General features: G+C 30.1%; 3 protein-coding genes across 5 annotated transcripts; 1 reads left to right on the top strand and 2 right to left on the bottom strand.

Moving 5' to 3' along the window:
• The first annotated feature begins 10,929 nt into the window (after positions 1-10,929).
• Positions 10,930-12,692, top strand: LOC137831495 (probable N-acetyltransferase HLS1-like). The gene is made up of 2 exons (XM_068639188.1): positions 10,930-11,434; positions 11,627-12,692. Exons 1-2 carry the CDS (start codon positions 11,261-11,263, stop codon positions 12,620-12,622), a joined length of 1,170 nt encoding a protein of 389 aa, XP_068495289.1. The 5' UTR covers positions 10,930-11,260; the 3' UTR covers positions 12,623-12,692.
• A 2,438-nt stretch (positions 12,693-15,130) lies between these two features.
• On the bottom strand, positions 15,131-17,093 carry LOC137831494 (uncharacterized). Its single transcript, XM_068639187.1, has 4 exons — positions 16,956-17,093; positions 16,521-16,594; positions 15,972-16,158; positions 15,131-15,801 (listed from the first exon to the last, which is right to left on the bottom strand). The coding sequence occupies exons 2-4, from the start codon at positions 16,551-16,553 to the stop codon at positions 15,242-15,244; spliced, it is 780 nt and encodes a 259-aa protein (XP_068495288.1). The 5' UTR covers positions 16,554-16,594; positions 16,956-17,093; the 3' UTR covers positions 15,131-15,241.
• A 1,790-nt stretch (positions 17,094-18,883) lies between these two features.
• On the bottom strand, positions 18,884-20,904 carry LOC137831491 (uncharacterized). 3 transcript variants are annotated; one of them, XM_068639182.1, is made up of 4 exons: positions 20,738-20,904; positions 20,195-20,337; positions 19,595-19,787; positions 18,884-19,467 (listed from the first exon to the last, which is right to left on the bottom strand). In XM_068639182.1, the coding sequence occupies exons 2-4, from the start codon at positions 20,228-20,230 to the stop codon at positions 18,926-18,928; spliced, it is 771 nt and encodes a 256-aa protein (XP_068495283.1). In that variant the 5' UTR covers positions 20,231-20,337; positions 20,738-20,904; the 3' UTR covers positions 18,884-18,925. The 3 variants fall into 3 exon arrangements, with proteins under 3 accessions (XP_068495283.1, XP_068495281.1, XP_068495282.1); XM_068639180.1 differs by having other exon boundaries at positions 20,195-20,317; positions 20,751-20,891; XM_068639181.1 differs by lacking the exon at positions 20,738-20,904 and adding an exon at positions 20,589-20,707 and having other exon boundaries at positions 20,195-20,317.
• Between the last annotated feature and the right edge of the window lie 1,845 nt (positions 20,905-22,749).

Here is a 22,749-nt window from a genome sequence, read left to right as displayed (position 1 = left end):
TTTCAGTTGAATCAGATCGGCGCATGTTAAATCTGGTTTAGCTCTATTGGAGGATTGAGAAAAGATTAATCTTTAGAGAACCTGTGAAGAATTCAATTCAATGGTGGAAGAACTTGGGATCAACCGCTTTTTATTTGTTATTTTAATCTCTTTTATATTTTTGCACAACTATCTCAAACCCCCTTTTCATCTTTATTGTTATTGCTAACTTTTATTGCTTGCAGATAGATTTTAAATCCTGATCAACTGATTGGGAGACGACTTGGGGACATTTGTCCACAATTATACTATCATCTCTCTAGTGTTAGACAAGTCTACGCTAGAATCATATTAATTTGACAGCAAAACTACAGCTATCAGAGACAAGAAAGAGCTTTGAGAATATCTTCACCTTAATTTAGTTTCTTTTCTTTCCTTAGCTTTCTCTAAGAACCAAAACCCACCTCATGTATTGTGTGATAAGTCCATCCATCTCTCTTGGTGGGGGTTTTTCTCTAGTTCCTTTCACATCGGTGACACAAAATCTCAAAAGATATCCATAATTTTGGTGCCACACTTTGGTGTCCTTCTTAGCAATTCCCATCTTGTGCCTCATGACTCTGACTACTCAGTTACCATGGTGGTCCAAAATTTGTTCCTTCCCCTGAGGTAAATTTTTTAGCTGGACCCTCCTTCCTCACTTTGTCGCATCACATTGAGATATCATGTCCATAATATTATAAGAAACTCTACACCAAAATACAATATCCTACATTTTTTTTATAACATTACGTTCTTATATATACGCGTTTAAACAAAAGAGAAATGAAAAAACCTAACTAGCTTTTGACTTTTAGACAAGGAAAATATTAAACACATTTTATAATTACAGAAACACTAATAGTTATCCGAACGTTATCATAATAAAGATAAAATTATAAGAAAATAATATACATGAAAAAGTTATTCAAAATTGATACCATTTTTATATATTAATATAGATAAAAGAAAGTGCACTGTAAATGATTGCATTCATTATTTTACCAGCAACTAATTTAAAAAAAGCATATTAAGCTGTATATTGTTTTTTTTATAATAATTGTGTTTTATCCACTATATAGTTTTTAACTAAAATAATATTATTAAATAAAAAAAGAGAAATACTATGTTCGCAGGTTTGGTTTAATATTTATTTCTTTTGGTTCTTCTGCTTTCTAGTAAAGATTATATCTCTGGGTGTTATTTAACTTCTATTCTTGTGCCAGAACATGACTCATTTAAATAAATGATGTATTTATATTCTGTCGTAATCATGTTCCTATCGATCTTGACATATCTTTGTCACTATGGTTAAAGTTTTGTAGGATCGATTGGATTCTCAGTTGGTTGGGTATCAAAAAATTTAGTTTGAAGTTTTTTTTTATAAGAGTTGAAACGTTATTAAAATATCTCATTTTATTTTATACTCTTTACTTATAAAAAAAATTAACATGTATAATTGGATAAGCCTAAAAAATAAGAGAGTTTTTTTTATCGGTAATTAATTAAATTAAAAGAGACATTTCAATGGTGCCAATTCTTGTGTCCCAATCCTTACAGAGTTAATTTTAATCACATTCCAATCTACTCTTTCTTACCAAAAATGGTAGAGACAAATATATGTGTCCACTACTTTTAATCTCTACTCTTTCTTGGAGGGGATGATAGAGTGATTCATTTCAATTTGAAGCAATATATACACACTAACTTTGCCCACTAGGATTCTAATTTTGGGGAATATCAGTTCTGAATGTCACACTCTTCCATGGATTGCTTGCATTTCTTACAATGGAAACATGACGTGTTGCCATAAACGACCTCCATTATCAAATCTTCTGAATCAATAATTAATGATGGAGATGCATTACAGCCATTAGGAGATGAATTTAGCTTCTTTATTATTATGATTATCAAAATAAATATGTACAATATAGAACCCAAGAACTTAACTCAAATTTTGTCCTTCCTCTCTACACACTTCACAAATCCACATTTCACCATACACATTTTAGGCTTTTTCCATGTAAATAGAAGTTGGATTATTCATAATTTAGCACACCACCAATTATAGAACTTGTACACTAATTATTTTTACATAAAAAATTATTCATTTTATGTATCATTCATTACAATAAACTATCTCGATAATACATTTAAGTCTAAAAAATTATTATTTTAATAAATATCTTATATATAAGCTTCTATTCATGTATAATCTTGTATGTATTGTCTTTTTTGCTATCCATAAAAAGAGTTAAAGTTAACAACACTGTGATTACTTATTTGACTGTATAAAAAGAACTTGATTTTGCATCAGTGAACTGATCCTGACCAAATTATTATACATGTTCATTCACACGAGTTTGTAAAAGTTGGTTCCAAAAGCGAAGTTTGAGTTGAAGAGGAATTCGGTGCAATAATCAACGCACGTAGTTTGACTCATGACAGGGGTAAGATCATAACATGCACACTTTGTAAAACAAGAAATTTTGCAGTGCATTGTTATTCCTGTGAAAGAATTGCCATTCTCATGTTGAAGACAACATCTGAGAGGGAAAACCAAATGGGTCGCTTCCATTAATAAATAAGGTCAAGTTCTGCTGCTAGCAATTAAAGGATACCAATGAAGCAAAGGGTTAAAAATCGTCTTCATATCATAAACCATCCAAAATGCTTTCCCTTTTCGAATAGCTTCCAAAACCCTAATGAAACCCTTTGTTTCCTCAAAACTTCGCTATCAAATATACATTCAGAGAACCCTAGTTTTCAATATCTTACATTTAGGTAATTGTCATCATCAGATAACATATTCCATCGAATTGCTAAGTTCTGCAGCATCTTATGCCAAACATTTATATCAAGCATGCTCAGACAAATGTTTTTAACTATATTTTAATTGGGTGCTGATATTTTGAGACTCAAAAAATAGTTATATATCAATCAGTTTAATAAAATAATATTTTTAATTTTGTTTTATTTTTTAATTTAAAATACTAATATATATCAGATGAATGCTTTTATTTTTTAAGGTGTCAGTATTTTTTTCATTTTTGAAATTTAGAATGAATTTTCAGTTTTGGTTTCTTGTATTGAAAACTATTTTCATCCATTAAACTTTACAAATAATCTAGAGGAAGGAAAATTTGTGTAGCTCAAAATGCTAGCCTACGTATCAATCAATCATTGATCATTGTCTTCTCCATTTTTGCCTTCTTTAGGTTCATGAATATCCCATTCGATCAACTGAATACTATTTTTTTTTCTCAGCATCTGAATAATATATGTTATCAAATGAACGAATACGGACCACAAGACAACAAAAGTACTGGCTCAAACAGCTTTAAACTCAAAAAAAAAAAAAAAGGAACAAAAGTTTGGGTAGGAATATGATGCTTTTGTATGTATGAGATGACAACCAACCCAACCAACAATTATTGTCTATTCACGAAAGCAAACATTATATTGTATCCTACACATAGAAAAAACAATAACAAAAAATAAATAAATCTCTGTTTGGTGAAGATGTTATTATTACTGCTCAAAGGCCATTGATAAATGAGAAAAGTTAAAGACGTGATCTGTGTACTCCGTACTAATTTAACTGCTTCCATTGCTTTTTATGTGCCCTATGTCTTCTTCTTGCTTTACCTGTTCCACCCTCTTTGCCTTTATGTAATTTTTTTTATCCATTTTCTTTAAATTTGTTTACCACTTTTAATGGAAATTTTATACACATTTACATTTTTTTCATGTACATACTCGAATACAATTTCCCCCCTTAAAAAGCATTATGTAAACTACATATATAGTAATACATTTTAAGTCTTAAGGCATAGTAAAGTATAACTATACATTTATACACTATTGGTCCCTATCCTCTAATTGAATCTATTGTTACATTAGCACAACTATTATAACCGTTACTTTATACTTTATATTTCATACTATATTTATATTTATATACAGTATCTCACCAATTTGATTGGACAATTAAGTGAAGTATAAAATATATATATATATATGAAAAATAAATTAAATAAAACAGAAAAGTTTATGAATGTTTGAACTCTTATTAATATATATATATATATATATATATATAATGGCATATATGAAGTAGAAAAGAGAACCTTAAAAGATTGAAAATATTTAAACATTGCATAATAGATAATGGATAGGAGACTGTGTGAAGTATTTCTGTATAAGGATTGGACCACTCCTCCTGAAGTAGTCCCTATTTATTTATTTATTTATTTTATTATTGATAAAAAAAATAGATAATGGATAGATAACTTTTCTTTTATATGGCTATTATTTCCTTTCCTTTAAGTACCACAATTGTTCATGAAGGAAGAATAACAATCACCAGCTATAAAGGATAGTAAAAAGTGAGGGCCTATACGACATGTAAGAGGAAATCATGGGAAAAGATAAGTGTGAAAGTGATTGAAGTATTTGTAAGATTATCTATTTTTGTACACGTAAATAGGGGAAGTCATTAAAGCAAAAAAATGAGGGATGAATTTATGCCATGTGTTTGGAATGAGTGATGGATTTATGTAAGAGGAAATCATAAATTTGAGGGGGGAAAGTGAAAAATGAAGTTATTTGGATTAAAGAAAAGAATGTAAAGAAATAAAGGAAGATGAAGAAAAAATTTATAAAAAATTTGTGAACAAAATGACTAGTGTGATTCATAAAAAAAAAATTAATTGATGAAATTATAATATTATAATTTTGTCCTTATGTTTAAAATTAATTTAAAATGAAATATGATTACTTATTTTTCTTACGGTCCCTCACCTCCAATTAAAAAATAATACGAATTATCGAGTATTGTGGATTCATGCAAAATTGTTGAAAATGAATTTTGTTAAAAGGAAATAAAATTGGAATCACTACAAGAAAAACATGAAATAAAATCCAATTTTAGAGATAAAAAAAATTAGTTGTTAAAGTAACTAAATTAGAGACCATTTTAGAAACTAAAAAAGATGGTTTCTAAATTAGTTTTTATTATTGTTAAATGGTTTTTAAATTGGTATTTAATTAGCAACCAAGATTTTAACTACCAATTACATAATAAAATAAACCAATAATAATTATAATAAAATAAAGTAATAATAATTATAATAAAATAAATTAGTAATAATTATGATAAAATAAAGTATTAAATTATAATAAAATAAAGTAAGAAGAGTAAGAATAAAAGAAAGTAATAATTATTATAATAAAATGAAGTATAATAATAAGAATAATATGAATTATCATATGATATATTTAAATTTGTTTGTTTTTATAATAATTATGTAACATAACATTCAATTTTTGCAATTTATTGTCAATAAAAAGATATACAAATAAGTAATTAGAGTTTTTACAAACAAAAATATATTACTTCATTTTAATTATGAGGATATTTTACTTTCACTCCATCGTAATAATATGAATCAATTAAAATATATTACAAATATTTATTATATATGTGAAAAATTAAAAAAAAAATGTTTTCAACGAAAGGACCAAACATTTATGTATAATGTTTAAGACTTACTTGTTGATTATCTATGCAATGAACTGAACAAAAGATGTTTCAGTCATGTACAATACCACACTAATATATTCCTCCACCAAAGTGCCTATATCAACAATCATATAGGTCAAACTTCAACTACCTCCAAGTCATACAATAGCCAAACAAAGAGATTATCATAACAATGCGGGAAGGAAATGACACAAAAATCGATTATGGCAATGAAGTCAAAATGAAAGCAAGGAGAACACATTACTTTAATCAAGTACCTATAATATATGACATGGTTAAAAATGTATGTATTCATTCACACATATTAGAAAAAGGGTTTACTAATTGATTATGAGCATGGATAATCAATTATGTTTAAAAAGAAAACACTTAATTGATTATCATGTAAAGGAAATCGATTATGCACATAATCAATTAGAGTGGTTGTTGCAGTACTCCATGGATGCATATTCATATATCATATACAAATGTGAAGAACTTACCAACATTCTTCAGATCTAGTCCACCAACGAAGCTTTTTAACACAACACCACCAACCAACCACCTCAATTTCTCTTCACACAAACAACGATGAACTCAAGTGGCACCAAGCACACAAACATGAAGCAAGAAGAAGAATTAACAACAAATAGTTTGAATCGAAGATAATATTCATGGTTTTTAATGGAATGTTCAAACCTAATCCTAATCCTTCACCATGGTTAACAAACGAATCCCTAATCCTTTGCCATTTCAAAAATATCTGATTGTAAGAATCTCTAACATGCATGTAAAAAAAGGAAGAGTAATCTAGTCATTTTACACTCATTAACATGATTTTTCTCGTGTTTCTCTTTACATGCAAGGAACCACAACTATTCTTTTCATGAAAATCCTCATTTTGATTTTCTTACACATCACATGATCCAAACAAATGTTTTTTATGAGCAATATAAAGTCTATTTGGAAATTAAAAAATTTATTGTAACAATAATTAAATAAAGGAAGCCATCAATCAACCAACAAGAAGCAATAAGCAATAGTACTCTTGTATTTTTGTTTGGTTGAAAATGAAGCTTGAGAGTTGTTGGAGACCTTTCATAGTATATAAGTGGGTGCAAACCTCACCTTATTGAGCCGATTTTATGAGGTTGAGTTAAACTTAAAGTCCACTTCTTAACATGGTATCAGAGTCATTTCGAGCATATCCTAACGAGTATTTGTTGGTTTATCAGGCCACCCGCTATCGAGTCGTTATCGAACCACCCATAACATATATCTCCACGCACGAGTTGGTAGCCTCGGCGTGAGGGGTGTGTGTTGGAGATCCCACATCGACTAGAGATTAGAGTCTTTCATAGTATATAAGTGGGTGCAAATCTCATCTCATTGAGCCGGTTTTATGAGGTTGAGTTAGACTTAAAGTTATTTTTTAACAAGAGTGGGAGAAAGAAGAAGTGGAGATTGAAAGAGAATGAGAATGTTTTTTTGTTCTTTTTTTTAAGTTTGGAAAATCAAAGAGAAAAGAGAAGAAACTCATGATGAATAATGAAGATGGATGATGAGGAAAAGCATGAGGAAGAGTCCAAAAATAAAACAACATTTTTTGGAATTGGATGAGACCCACTTTCCCACTTAGGGTTTGAGAAGAGAAGAGGAAGAGTGGGTCCCTATTTAGGACTCATGGGCACATTGTGAATGCAAACTCCAAAAGTAAGCATATCCAAAGGAGTTAAGAGGAGGACACCATAATGCATGCAAAGAAAGGCACAACAAGGCAGGTGGTACACTTGTTGTGGAGAATACAATCATGAACCTAAGGGAACCTCCCACTACCATTTTTTTTCTCCTTCTTCCAATTCAGTGGTGGGACCCAACCCATTCATTTACAGTGTGAACTTCCCCATTGGAGGACCTTGGAACACGTGTCTTTTCCATTAACAATGGAGGATCTTATGATTAGTGAGCAAAGGAATGTAGTTGGAAGAAGCAAAAGGGTTAAAAGCTAACTGTACGTAAAGGCTATATTGAAAAGCCAAGAAAAAGACCAAAGGATGAGGGCTTCAAAATGCTTAAGTTTTGTGTATGAGTTCTGCATTCTTACACTTTCGAACAAAGTTAGTAGCATCATGTTTGATTTAACACTTCTTTTCATTTTTTTATTTTAATGTTTGTTTATTCACACTTAAAGTGTTTCTCTTTTTATTAAAATAAAATTAAAAGAAATACTATATTGTGCATGATCATTACTCGGCTATAAGATAACTTTTTCATGATGAAAAAAACTAACTTCACACATTGGGAACATCGAAAATTTGATAGTTGATCGTACAATAGGTTGAATCATTTTTGTTAAGATTCTTTAATAAACTTTAATATCATTTTATTAGTAGACTTTAAGTTTAGTGAATAATTCAATTCTACCAAGCCGGCTTAATAACATAAAATTTTATTACAACAAGATAAAAAATAGCTTACAAATATTAGTTGATTACAATGTGATGTAAAAGGTTAGTTAAGGTTAGTTTTTTTTTTAAAAGTTAAAAAGTGTAAAATAATTTTTAAATGATTTAAGAGTTGATAGAGTTGGTTTAGTCAATTTTAAGATGATACTAATTGTTTTTAATTTTTTTAATAAATAAATATTTATGTTATTCTCAAACTATTATTAGTTAAGTCTACTTTATTACAGTCCATTTAATGTTGGGTGTTAATAGAGTTGATTGAGGACACTCTAAGTTGATACTATTTTTTTTTTAACTTTTTAAGGGAAAAATATTCATGTTAGTGAGAGACTAGCATAACATTGACTTAGTCGAAAATAATTATTTAAAAATGAAATTAGCGTTGGTCTGATTAATGTTAATCTTATCTATTTTTAATATTTATATTTTAGTATAATTACATTATTCGTTCATATATTTATGATTAATATTTAATGTAGTTCAGTAATTTAAAAAAATCAATTTGGTCTTTATCTTTTTTAAAATATATAAAAATTGGTAATTTTCGTTAAGTCGCACCTTAGGATTACAAGTGTTGCTTATGTAGCAAAGAGGTGAGATTGAGAGATGTGACACGTCAAGATCAGATGTTGACGTTGTAGTGGAACCATTGAAATTGGAAATTCACGCATATTATAATATTAGATGTGAAAAAAATATAGGGATGTTACTGTAACTGCTGCCTTACAATTTCTTAAATGATAAATGGAAAACAATCTTTCAAAAACATAGTCATACCAAGATAATTTATTAAAGAGTTTTGTGCAGAATAGTAATGTTGTTCCGGTACACCTAATATAGTTCTACATAGCTTAGGAGTCGCTGTCAATGACAGTTTATATCTTTCCTCCTCCATAGTTATGGATTCTTCTGAGATCTTTTCTCTTGCTCAATTAAAGATTTGGTCTTGGATTACGTTTAAGTTCCCCTCAGATTACTTTTTTTTTTCTCTGATTGGTGTCTCGACTCTCTGTTATGTCTTTACTCGCTTTAGTTTGGTGATGGAGTTCATTTTTGTCAGGATTAATATTTTTAATAGTTGTTTGGAAGGTGTTAGGTGGTCAGGTCGTTCTTGCTTTTTGTATAAGGGTTGAATCACTTCTGAAGTGGTTCATATGTATATAATTTTTATTGTTGATCATAAAAAAAATATCCTTCATTCTCCAACCCACTCAGGCACCTTTTAAGGACAAAACCGTGATGGAGCATCGACCTCCAAAACAGACAGTATCTCAGATGCGGTGATTGATACTAGTGATGTTATCTCCCGGACTTGAGGTCGGAACAGTGATGCCATATGTGAGAATGAAAATTTGTCCCAAGCCGCTCAGCTAAAAAAAATCCTCTCCTTAAACCTCGACTAGGGAGCTTGTTCTAGTACACCCAATATCCCATATCGCTTCAGAGTCGAAACTCAATTTATATATTTCTTTATTCTCCAACCTATCAAAACTTTTTTTAAAGATAAAACTGTAACATTAACCTTAAAAATATTATATCTCGAATTTGAGGTTAAATTATTTATATTATTACAAAAAATATTAATATATTAAATTTAAAAGTAGAACATGTGTGTGACGTTGATTTGTGATGCAATGATGATTGGTGTTGATGTGTATCGAATTGTGTAGTTTTTGTTTGTTTTTTAACAAAAGGATTACGAAGCAGAGCCACCACCGTCCAATACAATACCTCTCTTGCTTCTAATTCATCTCCACATTGGACCCACACTTTCTGCTATCATAATATATAAATAATTACTTTTCTTTTTGCACCTCTACATGCATGCATTGTTTTACACTTCTCACATTCATTTTATTTACTACTAAATGCAGTTTAAAATAAAAGTAAAAAAGTAGTTTTTTTGTGGGCGAAATGAAACTGCTTTTTTAGTTACATAAATATTTATTTAATTAGAATGTGCATTTTAATTGAAAGAACCTTCATCATTTTTCTGATATGAAGTACCAATAATTAGTGATATATGGGTATAAAGAAAGCAGGTGATTGAGGAACAAGATTTTGTAATAAACAAAATACAGGCAGAATCTGAAGCGGTAAGAACGTGTCAGAAAAAGTTGCAGAGGGTTTGGTCAGTTAATCATCACAATGCAACAGTGTTTCCACACTATCACGCACCACAAAAGAACCTCCTCCTGTTTAAACTGTAGTTTTTTTTTTTCTTTGGCAAAATAAGTGTTTTTTCTTTGAAAGAACCACTAATTTTCTTGTTTAACTATTGCTTTGTTTGGACGAGAATAGGTGAAATTGTTTGGAATTATTCATAGTAGTTATTTCATTATTTCATACATAAAATTATTACATTATTTGCAATAAATTATTACCATTGTTATAAAAAAAACATAAATTTACAGTACATATCATAAACCAATTATTTTATAAATCCAAGTAAATACAATTTTCTGAAATTGTGTTTGATATGATTAAGAATATTTATTTTATTTAAATCTGTCTCTTAAATATAAAAGGCATAAGGTTATGTCAGTTCAACTCAGTTTAGGACCTTGCTTTGCTAGGGAAATAACAGTGCCAATCAAAATTGGACCATAGTACCTTGCATACTTGATGAATTTGGACTCATAATTATGCGTGAAAAAAGAAAAAGTAACGTGGAGTTCAGATTGTAATCTTTATTTCGTTTTATTACGTGGAATTTTAATCTAAGAGATTTTTTTTATCAGCATTTAATCTAAGAAATAGTATATAAGTCACTAAAAATAAAATGAAGGGTAAACTTATAATTAAATATTTATACATATAAAATAACATTACCTTAACCTATATATAAATAGGAGGAATGGACACAAAAAACTAGAAAACACATTCCATTATTAATCTAAACTTTTGTCTACAATTATTATTGAAGCCTAGGTTATTCATGAATCTGATAAAGAACATTCTTCATAGTTTTAATCTCTCTCTCTTTCTACTTCATTCTTCCTTTTTCTTTCTCTCTCTTTCGACCAACTGTTTTTGTATTTTGTTTTTCTTTCCATCTCCTGCGTATAATTCATTATCATAATGAAGTCTATGAAACCACTGTAGTATTAATTCTCGTTGGTTGCACTGTCTTGCTATTTGTATCTTGTGTAACTTCTTAAGCTTTGAGCTTCCTTTTACTTTTGTTTCGCTCAATCATCACACATAAAACTCCTTCTAACTTCATCATCCTTGAAATCTCTTTCTTTTGGGTATGGAATTCAACAAGTTCAGAATCAGAAGCTATGAGAGGCAATATGATAGGGCTCAAGTGGAAGATCTTGAGAGAAGATGCGAGGTAGGGCCATCAGAAAGCGTGTTCCTCTTCACAGACACTATGGGTGACCCCATTTGTAGGATTCGAAACAGTCCAATGTACATGATGCTGGTAAGTGATATGCATGCTATGTCAGCCACTATAAGGCACTAACTTCATGGCTTCAAAACTTTCTTATTATATTCTCATTATGTACGTGCCACAATTTAATCTTCTGTGTCTTTCACCTCTTCTTGTTCTTCTCCTTATTCATATTCTTCTTGTTTGATCATCATGTCCGCTAACTGTTCAATTTGGTTGTAGGTGGCAGAGTTGGAGAATGAACTGGTTGGTGTGATTCAAGGGTCTATAAAGCTGGTGACGGTTCATGGTCATCCTCCGAACGATTTGGCAAAGGTAGGATATGTCCTTGGCCTAAGGGTATCACCCCATCACCGAAGAAAAGGGATTGGCTCAAGCCTTGTGAGAAGGCTAGAAGAATGGTTCACTTCCAAGGATGTGGACTATGCATATATGGCAACAGAAAAAGACAACCAAGCCTCGGTTAGTCTCTTTATGGACAAGTTTGGCTACACCAAGTTTAGGACTCCAGCTATTCTTGTGAACCCGGTGAACCATCATTGCTTTCAAGTATCATCCAACATTGAGATAGCAAGGTTGAAGGTTGACCAAGCTGAATACCTCTATAGAAGATTCATGGGGTCCACAGAGTTTTTTCCTAATGACATAGGCAACATACTTAGGAACAAGCTAAGTTTGGGGACATGGGTGGCCTATTTCAAGGGAGATATTGCTTGGGGGGATTTTGGGTCAGATGGACAAGTCCCTAACAGTTGGGCTATGCTGAGTGTATGGAACAGTGGGGAGATATTCAAGCTAAGGCTTGGAAAAGCACCTTTTTCTTGCTTGCTATGCACCAAGAGTTGGTGGTTGATTGATAAAGTGTTCCCATGTTTGAAATTGCCAACCATACCTGATTTCTTCAACCCATTTGGGTTCTATTTCATGTATGGGGTGCACCATGAAGGTCCATTCTCAGGGAAGCTAGTGAGAGCCTTGTGCCAATTTGTACACAACATGGCTGCTGAATCCAAGGATGATAATTGCAAGATCATTGTGAGTGAAGTTGGAGGAAGAGATGAGCTGAACCATCATATTCCACATTGGAAATTGCTCTCGTGCCCAGAGGACTTGTGGTGCATAAAGTCATTGAAAAATGAAGGGACAAATAACAAGTTCCATGAATTAACCAAAACGCCACCAACAAGAGCTCTTTTTGTAGACCCAAGAGAGGTTTAATGCATGGTCTCAAAAATACATATATTAAAAAAAGTAATAAAAGGGGAGACAAGAAAAAGCTTTGAAAATATCTTCACCTTAATTTAGTTTCTTTTCTTTCCTTAGCTTTCTCTAAGAACCAAAACCCACCTCATGTATTGTGTGATAAGTTCATCCATCTCTCTTGCTGGGGGGTTTTCTCTCGTTCCTTTCACATCGGTGACACAAAATCTCAAAAGATATCCATAATTTTGGTGCCACACTTTGGTGTCCTTCTTAGCAATTCCCATCTTGTGCTTAATGACTCTGACTACTCAGTTACCACGGTGGTCCAAACTTTGTTCCTTCACCTCAGGTAAAAATTTTAGCTGGACCCTCCTCACTCACTTTGTCGCATCGCATTTGGATATGATCTCCGTAACATGAATGTCATCACTGAAAAGAAAAAAAATTTACTTTCAAGCCATTTTATATATAGTGTGATCATGAAAGTAACGATTATTCTAAGTCAGAGTTAGACAACTCTGTTCCAAGATAAAGGGGGAAAGAAACCGAAAATTATTGAAAATCTAACTAGTTTTATGAAAGTGAAACTAAAACTGAACTTATAATATTGCGTCACTAGTGGTGTTCCTTTATTTTTCTTAAACTTCTTCTATCCACATTTGATAAAATAAAGATATAGAGACCCCTTTGGTTGTGAGCAAAGAAAGGTTTCCTTCATTTCACACTAAATTTTCTAAACCAAGGGCCATGCATTGTCCTTCCTTTGTCTACAAAACCAGGGTGCCGAAAGTCCTCGGAAATAAACCTATAGATACCTTAGATATAGATTGATATATCTGACCTGAAAAAGAAGGGTCTGAAAGTGAAGAAATTGAAGAAACATTGAACTTGAAGGTGTCTCTCAGGACCACTTTGATTAGTTATCTCCATAGAAGCCAAAATCCAAAAGGGTTACACAGATCAAAATTTTGGTCACATGTTTTGGAGTTGCTTGTCGCCAAGTGGATGAAGCTACCTTTGTTTGCTGTTTTTAGTTTTCGCAAACAATTTTATGTCATTCACTTTGGTTCCTGCTTATGTTCAAAGACATTTCATGGCTTTGTGAAATGATAATTTTATTCTTTTTTTTTATTATTGACTACTCTTTTCTACTTTTTCTGGATCTTAAAATTTTAAACTCTAAAATTCGAAATACAATTTGAAAATCCATTTCGAATTCTAGAATTCAAAATGCAATTTTGTATTTTAAATTATAGAATTCATAAAGTTACAGATTTTATAATTTAAAAATAAAATTACAGATCATATACCTTTTGACAAGGGTAGTTTTGGAATCAAAATATTTATGGAGGTACAGGAAGAAATGTCCTACATATTCGTTTTAACTTTTAAGGGATGTGATGAGAGAAAAAGAGTATGGTTACAATTTAATGCGTAGTATTAATTACTCATAAATGATGAGCCCTGATTGAAGTATTATTGTATATTATTTTTTTCTCTTTTATTTATTTATTTCAGCCTTATTTACATTAGGTTCATGGAACCTTTCCTACAACTTTTTAGGGTCCAAACTTTTTTACATTGGTCCATAATTTGGAAGGCTCTTTCTTCCTCCACCCGATGGTTTCCTCCTGTACAGTATGTTGGAAAATACTTAATTGTTCTTGAGTTTTGTATTGTGTGTAATTTGAAAGCATTTTGAATTGTACTTTATAATCTAAAATTGTGTTTTGTAGTTTACCAATCTAAAAAATGTTTTCATATTTAAAAATATATTTTAGATTTTATAATATGGAAATGTATTTTAAATTGTATCATCATAAATGCATTTTCATATTAGACAATGTATTTTAAATCGTAAATTATGAAATGCAATTATGGAGATGTTAAAGCTTTTGGGCCTCCATTGGGCCCATATTATTTTTCTATTTCTTAGCCAACTATTTAGGTACTACTGTTCTATATATACACTCCTGTATTTTTCTATTTGACACTGAATCAGTTTTACACTTTTACAGAATACAATTCATTCTCACTTTCGCTTTTTTTATTCTCTCTTTTCTCTGATCTTTCTCATTGCTATTAGGGTTGTTGTTTTATGCATTCCTCAAACCCCAAAATAACCCAATAGTTTTTGTTTAACACAACAACATTTGAACAATTAAATTTGTCTGATTAATTGTTTTAACACATATCTCACCAACACCATCCTTTCAACAACCTATTATTTTTTAATTCTAAATTAACTTCTGCATAATTAAAAAGTTAAATTTTTGAGGAATTAATAGAAACAAAACTTCTACATAAAGAAATTGATTTTATTTTCTAATCTTCAACACAGCTTCTATATTAAAAAGTTACATTTTTGAGGAATTAATAGAAACAAAACTTCTAACATAAAGAAATTGATTTTATTTTCTAATCCTCAACACAGCTTCTACATATTTTTTTGTTGTGCAGTCAAGTTGTAATGTCAAACTTGCGGAATCTTTGGAGACGAATTAAGATTCAGCACCAAACATAAATAAAAACATAGAAAGACCAATTAAGATTCAGCACCAAACATAACAAAAATGGATACAAACATAGAAATAGAGAAGAATGGAGAAGAGCAACTCAGGATGAACTTCCTATCTATGTTGTTTGATGGGTTGATAGATCTACTGGGGAAGCATGATGGATACAAATAAACCACTGTCCATCAATTTTCTTAAACACGTTTGTTACAACTTGTAATCCCCATCTACCTCCATTTGTCTTGACAAATTCCATGCAATTAACCGATCCTAAATTCCCTCTAACATGAACCTCAATGTCTTCTACCCTAATTTCTAGGGGAAACTCGTAGTTAGCCCATATAGAATTCCAGCTCTCGATGATATCATCATAACCAGTTATCTCCTTTAAACCAGAACGAACACAGCATGCCTCATCCTTTTTCACCCATAAGGTTTGCATGAGTGTAAGGTCATCAGTCTTGAATGCCTCATAGAACCGACTGTTCGCTTCAACTATTGCTGTCTTGCTATCTTTCTGAAGGTTTTTCAGAGTATCTCTTATTATTTCTGCTTCAGCATAATTCTCTTCAGCTATGGCATTCTGTAGCTCTTTCTCCAACGTCTCTTCATCCAATACAATGCTCTCAGTATCAAATGTGCCATCTGAATCTTCAGTTTTGACTCTCAGTATTCCCACTCATAGAAACCAAAGGCAATTTTAGACATGGAAAGACTAAATTTAGCAAAATATGTACGGAAAAAATTGGGGCATAAATGCAAAAGGATTGGACTAAAGCACTAGCCTTACTCAACATATTTTCGAAAAGGACAATGTGAATTATAAGGTTTTAAATGAAGGTACTCACTGAATCTTCCCATTTGCAATTTGAGAAATGGACCATGAAAAAGACATATTGGGTCTCCTCTTCCAAAATTTGTGTTCCAAACTAACTTGTTTGGAATACATAGAGGGAAAGAAACATGATGCCTCTGAAAGCTACTGATGAATGAGTATGCCAACACGTTTAACTCCTTGATAGAATAAGAAAGTCCCTACATTAAAAAAGATAAAATAAATGTGTGTTGCAATCTACTAGAAAAATACAGAATGGAAAAGTATAATTTCATCCTCACCCCTCACCAATCCATAAAGTCAAGTATATCTTATTTACAATAATGCAGAGGAAAATATAAGCACAATCAAATATCATGCGTGACAAAGCCTAATTTTGTTTTCCGGAGTTCTGTGTCAAGTAGTCAAAATAAATCAATATTCAATATCAGAATTCTTATCTAATATGACATTATCAACCCACAAATGTTCTTATATGAAAATTTGCCAAGAAGTAAAGATGCGCAATTCTGTACAATAATAAATAAATTACTTTTGGATTAAAAGAAATTTAGCCATTTACATTGAAGGATAAGCTGGTTCCGTGAATCGCCATAGTTCAAGCTTCAAGATAAAACTAACCAGAAAATGCTTATCCTGAAAATTACAACAAAAAAAACTAGTGACAATTTGAAAAATAAAATCAAGAACATAAATAGAAATAAATTCTTTCAAAATTCAAACAAAAGAATAAAGAATTCTTTCAAGTTCAAGAAAAGTTCCCATTTCTGAGATCTTTATATCCAAGAATAAAATTCGAAAATCAAAATGTATTCAATATTAAAAAAAGAAAACTTTAGACAATAGGGGTTCAGAAAAATCACACAGAAGAAGGGAAAACAATTTGGGTATCTGTGCAACTTCGGTGTTCGAAGAAACGCAGAGAAACAGAGATGAAAAAGAAAAATAACTGGAATTAAGTAAAAGAATATCAAATAGCGGCAAGCAAATAGAGTACCTTGGAAGAAATCAAAATCAAAACAGTGCGCAACTGCAACACGGAGTGTATATAAAGGAACTAAATCTTTGATTGAACGAACTAAAAGGGTTAGAATTCTCCTATCTGAGAGAAGAAGGAAAACGGTGTCGTTTGTTTAATATCAAATTTAAAATCGTAAAAAGAAAATTGAACAAATAAAAAATTATAAATGAATTCAGTTTATTAATTACTAGCGGACTGGCGGCAACATCACAGACACAAGAGTGTCTATGTATTTGCGCTTCAAAGAAAAAAAATGAAATTATTTAAAAAAAATAAAAAAAATAACTATTAATATTAATAAAACTAAATTTTAAATTTACTAATTTTATAAAAAAATAAATTATATTAATGAGATATTTATGGAGTTTTACTTAAATCTTTATTATATTTTAAAAACTAAAAAACAATTAAAAATTAAATACTAAAACTAAATATGTAACTAAAAATAAAATTAGTAATTAATTACATAAACAGTTTTTTTTTAAATTTAATATTAACTTTTTTTAGTTTTAAATTTAAGTAATTATAAAATGACAAAATAACCAAAATAAAATAATAAAATGAAATATTGATATAAAGAAAAAATAGGAAAAAAATTATGTATACCAAAAAGGGTTATAATGAAAATCTCACTTATAATTTATATATAGGTATAGATATGTATTATCATATATATTTATATTTATTTAAATGAGTTGTAGATATATGTGTATTTGTATTTTTTAAATATCAAATTATCAATATATATATATATATATATTAAAAAAATTAAAGAGTTAAAAGCTTAGAATTCTTTATGAATAGGTATAATCTATATATGTATCCCATATTTTTGTATTTTCTTTAAAGCTTAAACTTTTTTATGAATAGGTATAGTCTATATATGTATCACTTTTGTTAATATTTGAGTTTTAATCTAGTTCCCATATTTTTGTATTTTCTTTATTTTTTCTTTCTTTTAATAATTTTTTTTTCATGTAATGACATATGATTGTTGTTAATTGAGGTATCAGTATAACTGAAATGTGAAGTTGATGCCTAACATTAAAATTTGTATAAAAGAAAAAAAAAATAGATAAATTATATCTTTCTAAATTATACTTTTTCTTTAATTAAGATTTTATTTCCAATAATTCTAAAGTGTCTGTAATTTTGTCAAGAGCATAGTGAAAAATAAGAGATAAATAGAGTTGATGGTTGCAACCACAAAGTCAAAAAACCTTGTACACTGCAGTTTAATTACAGTTGTAGTTTAATTTAAAACCATGATAGATACATGATGTGTTTTGTGTATGAGTTCAGGTTGGTATGTTTTAGAAATTGTATCAATATAGGCTTTCATACAAAAATGCTTAATTAATGATTTTTTTATATGGATGGACTTTGCTTTCTTATTCACACTATTACATTTGGTTGGGGAATAATTTTCAAAAACTTAATAAGTGACTATAAAAAAGATGTTAAATGAATGTTTATACTCTCCTTCCATTTCTGTATTTTGACTTCAAACATCTGATAAAAGTATTAGTATTACCTATACTATATGCTTTCTTCTATGTTAGAGTATACAAAGAGTCATGAGATAGAAAACAATAGAATATTATTTATGTGTATTAAATTGTTATTGGGTTAACACATATCTCACCAACAACCTGTTATTTTTTAGACTCTAAATTAACTTCTGCATAATTAAAAAGTTAGATTTTTGAGGAATTAATAGAACCTAAACTTTTACATAAAGAAATTGATTTTATTTTCTAATCCTCAACCGAGCTTCTATATATTATTTGTTGTGCAGTTGTAATGTTAAACTTGCGAATCTTTGGAGACAAATTAAGATTCAGCACCAAACATAACGAAAGCGGATACAAACATAGAAAAAGAGAAGAATAGGAGAAGAGCAATTCAGGATGAACTTCCTATTTATATTGCAAACTTTGATGTGTTTATAGGTCTACTGGGGAAGCATGATGGATACAGATAAACCACTGTCCATCAATCTTCTCAAACACATTTGTTACAAATTGTCCTCCCCATCTGCCTCCCTTTGTCTTGACAAATTCCATGCAAGTAACAAATCCTGTATTCCCACTAGCATGAACTTTAATGTCTTCTAGCCTAATTTCTAGTGGAAACTCGTAGTTAGCCCATACAAAATTCCAGCTCTCAATGATATCATCATAACCAATTATTCCCTTCAAACCAGGATGGACACAGCATGTCTCATCCCTTTTCGCCCACAAGGTTTGCATGACTGCAAGGTCACCGTTCCTGAATGACTCATAAAACCGGCTGTTTGTTCCAAATACTGCTGTCTTGCTATCTTTCTGAAGTTTTTTCAGAGTATCCCTTATTACTGCTGCTTCAGCATAATCCTCTTCCGCTATGGCATTCTGTAGCTCTTCCTCCAAAGTCTCTTCATCCAATACAATGCTCTCGCTGTTCAATGTGCCATCTGAGTCTTCACTTTTCACTCCCAGTGTGCCCACTGATAGAAATCAAAGGCATTTTTAGACATGGAAAGGTTAAATTCAGCAAAATATGTATTGAAAAATTGGAGCATAGATGCAAAAAGATTGGACTAAAGCAAAATCTAAAAGAGAGAAATTACTTACTGAATCTTCCCATTTGCAAGTTGAGAAATGGACCATAAAAAAGACATATTTGATTTCCTCTTCCAAAACTTCTGCTCCAAACTAACTTGTTTGGAGTACAGAAAGGAAAAGAAACATGATGCAGTTTCTGAAAGCTATTGATGAATGAATGTGGCAAGACATTTAACTCCTCCTTGATAGTAGAAGAAACTCCCTAAGATAAAATCAATGCACTGTGTAAAAACTACAGAATTATTTAGGGAAAAAGTATGACTTCATCCTCACTCCTCATCAATCCATAAAGCTGATTTCTGTCAGCTGAATTCATGGTAAATCTTATTTACAAGAATGCAGAGGAAAATATAAACGCATATACAAATATCATATATCATCTTCTAAGAGAGTCAAAAATCAATACAATGACAAAGCCTAATTTTGTTTTCCGGAGTTCTGTGTCAAGTATTTAAAGTAAATCGAGATTCAATTTCGGAATTCTTATCTAATATGACATTGATCATGCTCTTGTTTGAAAATGTACCAAGAACTAAAGAAGGCGTCTTATCAATTCTGTAAAATAATAATTAAGTTAGCTTTTAGATTAAAAGAAAATTGACAATTTACATTGAAGGAGGATAAGGTGGTTCCCTGAAGCGCCATAGTTCAATCTTCAAGATGCTTAAGCCACTCGGAACTAGAGAAATGACTTCAATCGCGGAGAAAGAACCTAACAAGAGAATGCTTATCCTGAAAATTACAAGAAAGAACTAGTGACAAACCTCCACTTAAGAAAGAATCAGAATTATATATAAAAAATAAATTCAAATTATTTGAAAAATAAAATCAAGAACATAAACAGAGTAAATTCTTTCAAAATTTAAACAAAAGAATGAAGAAAACGACATTAGCAAGAATTCTTTCTCAAGTTCAAGAAAAGTTCCCATTTCTGAGATCTTTATACCCAAGAATAAAATTCGAAAATAAGAGTGTATTCAATATTAGAAAAAGAAAACTTTACACAATTGGGGTTCAGAAAAATCAATCAGAAGAAGGGAAAAGCATTTGGGTATCTGTGGAAAACTTCGGTGTTGGAAGAAACGCAGAGAAACAGAGATGAGAAAGAACAGTAACTGGAATTAACTAAAAGAATATCAAATAGCTGAAGGCAATCAGAGAGTACCTTAGAAGAGAATCAAAACAGTGCGAAACCCGGAGTATATATAAAAGAGAAGGTGCCAATGCTACTGTAGTCTTCTTTGATTGAACGAACTGAAAGGGTAAGAATTCTCCTATCTCAGAGAAAAAAAAAGGAAAACGGTGTCGTCTGTTTGTCTGAAAAAACTAAATTCTCACCTTATTTAAACCCAGAAAATCTAATTTAAAAACTGAAAATCGTAAAAAGAAAATTGAACAAATAAAAAATTATAAATGAATTCGGTTTACTAATTAGAAATTTTTATTATTATTTATAAAATAATTTTGTTACATACGCAAATGTTAGACTAAATTGCTATAAGAAAATATTTAAAGAGACTCCTTTTTAACAAGTTTCTGTTTAAGCTCTTTATAGAAGAAAAAATAAAAAATAAATGAAATTAATTTTTTTCAAGTTAAAATTGGTTTAATGTATAAGTTCATATATAGAATTTATTTCATATTATTTATTTAACTTTTTTATTTTTTAGTTTATGAAGAAGTAAATTTTTTTCTTCTTATTTTTCTTTCCCCAAAGTGGTTAGGGAGAAACTCATCTAATAATATAAAAAAATGGACAAAAAACATACACATCTAGATAAAACAATTAAAGTAAAATATAAAAGGCATATAATATAAAGCCTTCAGTTAAAGAATTAGGTTTTAACACACATATATATAATTTCGCAAACAGAAGTTATAAATAATAAAAAGATTTTTAATCACTTTTGTAAAGAGAACAGTATGTAGTTTTCTGTTGGTATTTTTTCGGAGTTTCTAAAATATATTTCGGATGATATAATTAAAAGATATTTCTTGATTTAAAATTACCTTCTTAATTATACAATCAAAAATACATATTATAATAAAATGGGTTACAAATCTTATAATCTAATATACAACAAAAAAAATAAACAAATAAAGAATTCTAATATATATTCATAAAGGTATGATTGAAATTAAAAAAAAAATATAGAAATGTGAAAAGAAGGTATAGAAGTGTATTAAGATTTTATTTTCAATAATTCACTCTTTATTCTTGATGTCAATTTTTAAAGAAAACGATAACTTTATAAAATGATTTATAGAATAAAATAATATTAAGTAAATTTTTAATTGACCAGAAAGAAACTATGAACATGGATATATAAGTCGGTACGTGAAGGGCTCTATTATTGGATACTGAAGATGACGATAAGGCAAATTACACTTCTATACCTTCTTTTCACATTTCTATATTTTTTTTTTTTAATTTCAATCATACCTTTATGAATATATATTAGAATTCTTTATTTGTTTATTTTTTTTTGTTGTATATTAGATTATAAGATTTGTAACCCATTTTATTATAATATGTATTTTTGATTGTATAATTAAGAAGGTAATTTTAAATCAAGAAATATCTTTTAATTATATCATCCGAAATATATTTTAGAAACTCCGAAAAAATACCAACAGAAAACTACATACTGTTCTCTTTATAAGAGTGAGTAATTGATAAGTACCCAACATTTGTGGAACCCACTCTCAAAGGTAGCTGTCAGAGACGAAGAACCAAACATTTAAATACTCTGCCGAACATCCCATGCTACTCAATGTGGGACTTGGGCATCCCATAATAACCAAGTTCCTATCAGTAACATTCTCATGCATGCTTATGTTGTGCTGCATTTTTATTTGTTTAATTTATTATAGATGTCTCAATTTTTTTTGTCACTTAAAATCAAATGTTACAGATAAAGATGTGGGAAGATTGCAAGACACATGATGGACATCCAGTTTTTTCTGCTACATTTTTCACTGCTCCTCACCAGCCTTATCATATTGTCCTTATCACAGCAGTAAGTGTATTTATCAGCTTTAGTAGATCAGGTGTATATCTCAATTATTGCTTTGCAGTATCTGGACAATAATAACTGTTTGTTGTTTCAACCAGATAGTCCTCCATAGAACTAATTTATCATATGTGACTACTCTAGTAATAT

The sequence above is a fragment of the Phaseolus vulgaris genome, chromosome 6 (genome assembly GCF_000499845.2).
Source record: "Phaseolus vulgaris cultivar G19833 chromosome 6, P. vulgaris v2.0, whole genome shotgun sequence".
NCBI classification, from domain to species: domain Eukaryota; kingdom Viridiplantae; phylum Streptophyta; class Magnoliopsida; order Fabales; family Fabaceae; genus Phaseolus; species Phaseolus vulgaris.
Note: the sequence above shows the minus strand (reverse complement) of the source record. Positions and strands in the feature narration are given on the sequence as shown.

What these genes read in the sequence shown, in the direction of transcription:
- LOC137831495 (XM_068639188.1), top strand. Translation starts at nt 11,261, where the DNA reads ATGGAATTCAACAAGTTCAGAATCAGAAGCTATGAGAGGCAATATGAT. An exon ending in GTCCAATGTACATGATGCTG is followed by an intron (nt 11,435 to 11,626) that starts GTAAGTGATATG and finishes ATTTGGTTGTAG; the next exon opens with GTGGCAGAGTTGGAGAATGA.
- LOC137831494 (XM_068639187.1), bottom strand. Translation starts at nt 16,553, where the DNA reads ATGGCGATTCACGGAACCAGCTTATCCTTCAAT. An exon ending in GAACCAGCTTATCCTTCAAT is followed by an intron (nt 16,159 to 16,520) that starts GTAAATGGCTAA and finishes TTTTTAATGTAG; the next exon opens with GGACTTTCTTATTCTATCAA. An exon ending in ATTGCAAATGGGAAGATTCA is followed by an intron (nt 15,802 to 15,971) that starts GTGAGTACCTTC and finishes GGTTTCTATGAG; the next exon opens with TGGGAATACTGAGAGTCAAA.
- LOC137831491 (XM_068639182.1), bottom strand. Translation starts at nt 20,230, where the DNA reads ATGGCGCTTCAGGGAACCACCTTATCCTCCTTCAAT. An exon ending in CCACCTTATCCTCCTTCAAT is followed by an intron (nt 19,788 to 20,194) that starts GTAAATTGTCAA and finishes ATTTTATCTTAG; the next exon opens with GGAGTTTCTTCTACTATCAA. An exon ending in CTTGCAAATGGGAAGATTCA is followed by an intron (nt 19,468 to 19,594) that starts GTAAGTAATTTC and finishes GATTTCTATCAG; the next exon opens with TGGGCACACTGGGAGTGAAA.